The sequence below is a fragment of the Bombina bombina genome, chromosome 2 (genome assembly GCF_027579735.1).
Source record: "Bombina bombina isolate aBomBom1 chromosome 2, aBomBom1.pri, whole genome shotgun sequence".
Taxonomy (NCBI): domain Eukaryota; kingdom Metazoa; phylum Chordata; class Amphibia; order Anura; family Bombinatoridae; genus Bombina; species Bombina bombina.
This window is the reverse complement of record NC_069500.1, coordinates 507,483,023-507,491,602: the sequence shown is the minus strand read 5'-3', so window position 1 is coordinate 507,491,602 and position 8,580 is coordinate 507,483,023. Positions and strand designations below refer to the sequence as shown.

The 8,580-nt window shown below is 37.9% G+C and overlaps 1 protein-coding gene across 2 annotated transcripts in view; it reads left to right on the top strand.

Moving 5' to 3' along the window:
- The first annotated feature begins 985 nt into the window (after positions 1–985).
- Positions 986–8,580, top strand: part of LOC128649157 (protein KHNYN) — a 55,022-nt gene continuing 47,427 nt past the window's right edge. For both annotated transcript variants that reach the window (XM_053702256.1, XM_053702257.1), the window contains exons 1-2: positions 986–1,816; positions 2,375–3,936. In XM_053702256.1, coding sequence (XP_053558231.1) covers positions 1,568–1,816; positions 2,375–3,936 — 1,811 coding nt within the window. In that variant the 5' untranslated portion in view covers positions 986–1,567. The remainder of the gene's footprint in view (positions 1,817–2,374; positions 3,937–8,580) is intronic.

Below are 8,580 nucleotides of genomic sequence, written 5' to 3'. Positions count from 1 at the left end.
CTCTGGTGACAGTGCAGCTTCCTGAGAGTGCTGTTTTGCACCCAGGGATGTGCATGTGCAGGGTCATAGGATGTGTACCCGGTCCGGCCTGAGAGTGCTGACCCACCCGTGTTTTGTGTATATATATATATATATATATATATATATATATATATATATATATATATATATACTGTATATATGTGTGTGTGTGTGTATTTTTATATATATATATATATATATATATATATGTGTGTGTGTAAATATATATATATATATATACACACACACACATATATATATATATATATATACAGTATATATATGTATATATATATATATATATACACACACTGTATATATAAAGTCCAAACAGATCGCACTCCAGACCTCCAATAGCACCCAGGGTGCAGCAAAAAGTTATAGATGGACAGCATACAAAGCGCACGCCAATAGGAATATTTTCAATCTTATCACTTTATTTGTGAACGTTTTCGGACCATACGGTCCGTCCTCAGCCCAAAAAGTATGTGACCACACATTTTTTTGTCTGAGGACGGACCGTATGGTCTGAAAACGTTCACAAATAAAGTGATAACATTGAAAATATTCCTATTGCCCTGAGAGCCAGATTTTGCCCTGAGAGCCAGATTCTCTGGAAACGGACCTGGCCACAGCTGATTCACTGAGAAGGTGTAGTGTTTAAATACTAGTGCACGGGTCCTCACAGCATATAACTGTATGCCTCTAAAAAATGGTAGTAACTGTTACATTTTTGCTAATGGAAGTATATTGCACAAATGTTTCTATTTAAAAACTGAAATTCACTCATGCACATTTCAATTCTATCCCTTTAAGAAAAACCTTTGACTCACACTGACCCTGCAGAAAGATTGACTTTCATCTGAATACAGAAAACACACACACACAGTTCTCAGTGCACCACCCCTTTCTGAGATCACAAAGTGGAATTTCCCTGAGTCTGACACACACAGGAACTTCCAATCAGTCATCGGGGGCGTGAAAAGCAAGCTCTCTGAAAAGACTCAGGAAAATAAAGCATATTAGTGTAACAGGACAAATTAAAGCATTTTAAATGCTGTATTCCAGCTTTACAAAACATAGGAAGTGAAACACAAAAGAGGTAGACCTTATATGCATACGGATGGCAAAGTGACAGATTTAAAGAGACAGAGTAGTCACAAAATCAGGTGAGGCAGAGAAAGAGGAGTGGGGGAAAGGGAGGGGCTATCAGAGAAACCGAGAGAATGAGGAAGAAGAGAATGTGAAGAGATCAAAGACACATAACAAACACACACACACACACAAAAAAAACAACTGAACGCTAACAAGAGGTGCAAAATATACATAGCAGAGATAGCATTTCAAGCAGGAAGTAGCTTGTCTAATGTATAAGTTAGAAAAGGAGAAACAACAACAGGTGAAGTCATTAGGAGAGCAGTTTAATAGTAAACAATTCACTGTAGCTGTAAGCTGACAATTAAGCCCTGGGGAGAAAAAAAACTCTCTTCAGAGTGGGAGACTCAAGTCTCCCCATTTTAACTCTGATTACAGCTATTCTATAATAATGGAAATGCACATGGACGTATGGGAGAATAAAGCAACGCTGAACAGCAGCAGCATGGATGAGTTTGCTGTGCCCCAGGATTCAGAAAAGGAACTGAGAGAGCAGAGGCTTCACATGGAGAGGATATTTGGGGTGGTGTTGAACATTTTAGGTGTTCTCAATCAGACACATATGCTTGAACAGTCTGCAGGACACCAACAAATGTGGATTCAGCTGCAGGGTGAAAAGAGGAACATAGAAAAGGCAAAGGTAAGCTGGATCTTGTAATAAAAAGTTTGGTAGGGCCAAGAATACTTGCAGGCTTGTGGCAAAAAATAAAATTGTTTTATCACATTGGGTAACAATTGGATTGAGTGGTTTATTTAGGTTTTTTTGCTACTCTAGGCCCTCGGAAATCTGCTGTCCTTAAGCCCCAAGAATTTTAGCTCATATTATTATATATAATTCTCTGCGCAATGGATGGGTCATAAGCCACGCTTAACAGCCATCTATCAGTGATCCGTTATAAAATAAATAATAAAAGCTTTGGAGAGCATAGGAATGGAAAGGCATTATGCCACAGAACTATCTCTTAAAATGTGCCTAGGCCAAAATACATTACTGATCAGATGTAAATGTTATTATATGACTGAGATATATTTTAGTGAATTGACTGAAAGTCAGTAGGAGCATAGCATTACAATAAAGGCTTGCCAATTTTAGAATATATATATGCTGTAAATTTAGCAATAATAAACTGACTAAATAATATATAGTTAATAGCTTGCATATAGCATGATAATTCATTTCGTATTTTGTTTTTCCCAGAGTTATATTAAAGGACTATGCACACCAGACATAACAGAGGACACCACTTACCCACGAGGGCTATACTGCATCTTCGTAGGTGCCAAAGGAATTTTTCTTGATTGTCTTATCAGAGCTACTTCAGCGTGCATTAAGCCACTAAGTCCTGGCTGCATCAGGATCTCTGGTCTTGCAGAAGAAGCGGTGATGGCTCAAAGCAGGGTCCAAGCATTTCTGGAAGGAAGTAACTCTTGTTATAGGCCAGATGATGATGCCCAGATTAAGAGGGATTTTAAGGATCTGGTTGAAGAGCACACTGATATTCATGTTCTGGATCTTCTTATACTGTCAACCTCTGTTAAGGAACAGTTATTAGCACTAGTGCATGAAGCTAATATAAGTGGATTACATAAGAGAAGGGTGATACATTCCAAAAACAATCTTTTTGAAAAGCCAACTGAAATAGCTGTGCACAGTCATTCTAACTTTCCAACATCTGTCCCACTGCAAAATCCACCGACACTTGAGAAAATGTTGAGCTCAAAACCAATGGAAATAACTAAGCCAGGGTCTGAGAGAAGAATATTACATCACAGAGCCTCTAACCCACATCAGTTAAAGGTGGACAAAACATGGGATTACAACAATCGAGCAGCACTTTTTCAAAGACAAAATACCAAGGAAAAGCCAGTTGGTTTAGTGCAAGACATTGAATATAATCAGAAAGAAGAGAAATCTAGAGAAATAGCATGCACAGATGATGAAGAGTTCCGAGAGATATCAGGACTATTAGGAACCATTATGGGTAGGGATGAGGGAGAACAGGGATCGAATACTAATTTCTCATTAGGGACAGAGAAAGAATTCAGCATGCTCCTAGATTTCTTTAAGACAATGGGTTACAAGGAAGCAGTTGTCCTTAAAGTTCTGTCGGAGAATGGAATTCAGGAGCCTTCCCAGATACTAGACAAAGTTAATTTGGAAGAATCCAACCATTGCCAGGGTAAATTGGAGTCAAATAGGTTTACACTATTGAATGAATCATCAGATACATATGGTAACAATGAGGACAGTTACGTCTGGGAAGTGGTAAAATCAGCAGCAAAGAACTGTGGGTACTCTCCCAGTGAAATTGTGGATAAAGGTGATGGTTCTGTTGCTGGACTTCTAAGAAAACTCAATGAAAAAAATACAAACCCTGAACATCACATGAACATATCAGAGGTTCACAGATATCCAAATCAAGAATCCACAAGGCAAGAGAAAGTGTCTTGTATTCAACCAAGAACAGAACTAAATGTCTCACAGCCAGATGTGGGAATGTCAGAGATGGGAAGACACAAAACAATGTTTTCTAACTGTCCTGTTGAGGATCACTTCCCTGGGAGTGCTGCTCAAGAAACATGTGATATCAAAGTAGCTAAGTATTTGGAATCAGAAGATGGACTAAGTGCCCCTGTAGTGACTGGAGCACAGAGGTTTAATGAAGCTATGCAGACGCCATTTGAACTCAACCTGAGAAATGAACCAGGGAATGAACAACTGAGACATATTATTGTAGACGGCAGCAATGTGGCCATGATGTGAGTAATTAATGAGGGAGATCTCAAGACCCTAGTCTATTTTTTTTCTTTTCTTTAAGTACACAGGGTTATATATAATCCTTCTAAAGCAGGTCACCCAAATCAAGATATACAGATAGGCAATATGATTTTAGTGGTGTAAACATATCTAGAGTTAGATGACAAATTCTAATCCTTTGGTCAGTCTTACCTATCATACCTTCTGTGGTAGAACAACTCATATAAATTATAATTAGTTTAATTTATTTATTTAATTGGTTAGTTGAATTGTATAAAATGCAGTTGACACAATGTGTGGTACTAACACTATTTAGTCTCTGCAAAAACTGGGTACACAGAGTGTTGGTGGGACATAATATACATGGTTATGTATTTTTTTAGTTTCACTTTCTCACTTTTCTCATTTCTGTCTTGTTCTGTCAGTATGATATTGTCAGTGACTCATGATAGCATATCAAGTATAAACAGACGGTTTATATGTACTAGCAGCTCTCCATTTACATGGTTTTACCTTTAGCCAATAAAATATAGCCAAAACATGGTGCAGCAATATAGCATTTTTGTTATAAAAGTATATTGCAAAATTGATTTGAATCAGATATTAAATGCACTTGATCATCACCACTAAAATGCCCCCAGGTGCCAAATGCTTTTATTCTCAGCTGATTGGTAAGCATGCTGGCATTGATAGAAAGTGTATTGGTTTGCCTCTACAAATACGATGTCAGGATTTCCAAGGTCACCACAGTGTACAGAAAAAACTTGCCACCATATTTGTACTGCAGGGCATATTCTCTGGTGTGGACTAAACAAAGAGGAATGATAACTCTTGCTCGTATGTGGCTGCTGGCTCAGCTTTTGTTGATTGCAAACAGCCAGAAATTGCGCTTTTTAGAAGGGGCCCAAAGACTGCCTTTTTCTTGGGACCCAAAGAAGTTTAGTTACCTTTGAACTAGGTATGTGTTGCCTGTATGCTCATAAAAATATTTTATATGGTGGTAAACACTATTTATTCATTCTTCAATTTGAATCAAGATGTATTTTTTGTCTTATCTGTAGAACATTTTTTTTTGGTATGTTTTTGTGAGGTGTGTCAGTATTCACCAATAGAGCAGTGAGGTTTAGTTAAAGGGACACTGAACCCAATTTTTTTCTTTTGTGATTGAGATAGAGCAGGCAATTGTAAGCAACTTTCTAATTTACTCCTATTATCAATTTTTCTTCGTTCTCTTGCTATCTTTATTTGAAAAAGAAGGCATCTAAGCTTTTTTTTCGTTCAGGACTCTGGATAGCACTTTTTTATTGGTGGATGCAATTTATCCACCAATCAGCAAGGACAACCCAGGTTGTTCACCAAAAATGGGCCGGCATCTAAAGTTACATTCTTGCATTTCAAATAAAGATACCAAGAGAATGAAGAAAATTGTGTAATAGGAGTAAATTAGAAAGTTGCTTAAAATGTCATGCTCTATCTGAATCACAAAAGAAAACAATAGTGTTCAGTGTCGCTTTAATAATCAGTGTCTTAAAGGGACAGTATACACTCATTTTCATATAACTGCATGTAATAGACACTACTATAAAGAATAAGATGCACATATACTGATATAAAAATCCAGTATAAAACTGTTTCAAAACTTACTTAGAAGCTCTCAGTTTAGCTCTGTTGAAAAGGTAGCTGGAAAGCCCACTGCAAGTGGGAAATAAGACACTCCCCCCCCCCCCCACTTTTTTTGCATATGAAAAGACCCTTTACACAAACAGGAGCAAGCTGGAGAAGGTAGCTGACGGTATTCTGGCATGCTCTATCTGAATCACAAAAGAAAACAATAGTGTTCAGTGTCGCTTTAATAATCAGTGTCTTAAAGGGACAGTATACACTTATTTTCATATAACTGCATGTAATAGACACTACTATAAAGAATAAGATGCACATATACTGATATAAAAATCCAGTATAAAACTGTTTCAAAACTTACTTAGAAGCTCTCAGTTTAGCTTTGTTGAAAAGGTAGCTGGAAAGCCCACTGCAAGTGGGAAATAAGACACTCCCCCCCCCCCCCCCACTTTTTTTGCATATGAAAAGACCCTTTACACAAACAGGAGCAAGCTGGAGAAGGTAGCTGACGGTATTCTGATAAAACTTTGGGGCTTGGTTAGGAGTCTGAAAATCAGAGCAATGTTATTTAAAAATAAGCAAAACTATAAAAAAAAAAAAAAAAAAAAAACTTTATGGGCTATAAAAATAGATCATTTACATAACATTTATGCAAAGAAAAAATGAGTGTATAATTTGTCTTTAAGGCCCAGTAGTACACAAAGTGATCTTTCAAATGTCTGATAGACATTTTTACTTTGGTATAATTTATTTTTTGCCATTAAAAAAAAAAAAAGAAAAAAGAACTGAGGGGTACACTACTCACAATTATATTCCTATTTTCTTGAGTCTTGAACTTCATCTTCAAATTTGTTGCCAGATAAACAGATTTTCCAATGACTGCACCATGATCATGACTCCAATTCCTATTCTAATCCACTAGAAAACTCTTCTTGAAATATTTCTCAAACAAGATTTCTACCAATAGTTTTTGCATCCTTTACATGTTGAAGACATTGGGGGGTAGTTATCAACGTGTCAACTTTCCTGCCTTCGCCGGCCCAATACGCCCGCCTAAGCTCGCCTACCATCGCCGCCGCGGACCTGAAAAAAATTCGCCTAAGTTATCAATAAATCTGTCAAAAAGCCGCGCACCAAGTACGGGGCAGTGAGCAGCAGATTGTGATAGTTATCACTCATCCGATCTCGCTGCTCTTCGGCTTTTTTACAGCTTTATTGCTAGCCTGTCACTAAGCACCCACACTAACTACACTGTTCTACCCCCTATACCGGCGCCCCCAGAGCCCCCCGCAACTCAATAAAGTTAGTAACCCCTAAACCGCCGCTACTAGACCCCGCCGCAACTCTTATAAATGTATTAACCCCTAAACCGCCGCTCCCGGACACCGCCGCAACCTACATTACACCTAGTAACCCCTATCCTGCCCCCCCTATACCGCCGCCCTCTATAATAAAGTTATTAACCCCTATCCTGCTGATCCCGCACCTCGCCGCAACTAAATAAATAGTTTAACCCCTAAACCGCCGCTCCCGGACCCCGCCGCAACCTATATTAAATTTATTAACCCCTAATCTGCCCCCCCTACACCGTCGCCACCTATAATACATTTATTAACCCCTATCCTGCCCCCCACTACACCGCCGCCACTGTTATAAATTTATTAACCCCTAAACCTAAGTCTAACACTAACCCTAACACCCCCCCTAACTTAAATATTAATTAAATAAATCTAAATAATATTTCTATTATTAACTAAATTAATCCTATTTAAAACTAAATACTTACCTTTAAAATAAACCCTAATATAGCTACAATACAGTGACGTGCAATGAGCTCAGAGGCTAGTGAGGCAGTGGCTATGATAGGCCTGAGAAGCACATATATGAACCTAATAGAGGTAACTTAAATTTACGATTAAATTAGCCGGTTACACAATGATGATTAGAATAGTATCTAATATCTTGTATTTAAGCCTCTGCAGACAGTCCCCTTATCTCAGAGCTATTTATTTATTATCTATTGACTTGCATTTTAGCCAGTTAGTGCTGTGTTCTGCACAACCCCACAGGAGAGAGCACAATGTTATCTATATGACACACATAAATTAGCAGTCTGTTGTTGTAAAAAAGCTAATAAAAAAGCATGTGATAAGAGGCTGTCTGTAGTGGCTTAAACAGTCAGAAATTTAGAGATTAAACGGTTATAATGTATATTAATATAACAATGTTAATTGTGCAAAGCTGGGGAATGGGTAATAAAGGCGTTATCTATCTTTTTAAATAATAGCGATTTTGGTGTAGACTGAATTCTGACCCAGGCAGGATGAAATACTTGCAAGCACACAAACAAGGCTTCCAAACAATCTGACCACATGTTAAAACCAGAAACTTCCTAATGCAACTAATGCATAAAAATGCAGGGGATGACTGGCAATTTTGGAACCAGGGGGCGAGTACAATTCAGTGGCCCAAGTACTAAAACCCTGCCCACTATGAAATTCTATATCTAATAGTTAAATTACAAGGGAAGTAAAGCACCTAAGAAAATGATAGAAATAAGGCTATAAAAACAGAATTTTAATGGAAAAAACATATATATTTATTTTTTCTAACATCAATGTATAGCCCTAGCATACTGCTGACATCATGTACATTTCCAGAAAACTGCTGACATCCATGTACAGTCCTAACATACTACTGACATCCTTGTACAGCCCCTTACAAAACCATTATTCAGGGCCCCCACACATACATAGAAACACACTCACAAACATAGATTCACATACACACATAAACACACTAGGACATACAGAGGCACTAACACATACAGACACACACAGTGACACACACAGAAACAGACACATACAGAATCACACACAGAAATATACACTCAGATATACAAGAAGACTCACACAGACAGACACAGACAGACACGCAAGCACCATCAGATACCATATACACGTAGGAACCAACATACACAAAACCAGGCACCACATGCACACAAACAGGCACCCAAAAAGCACAGA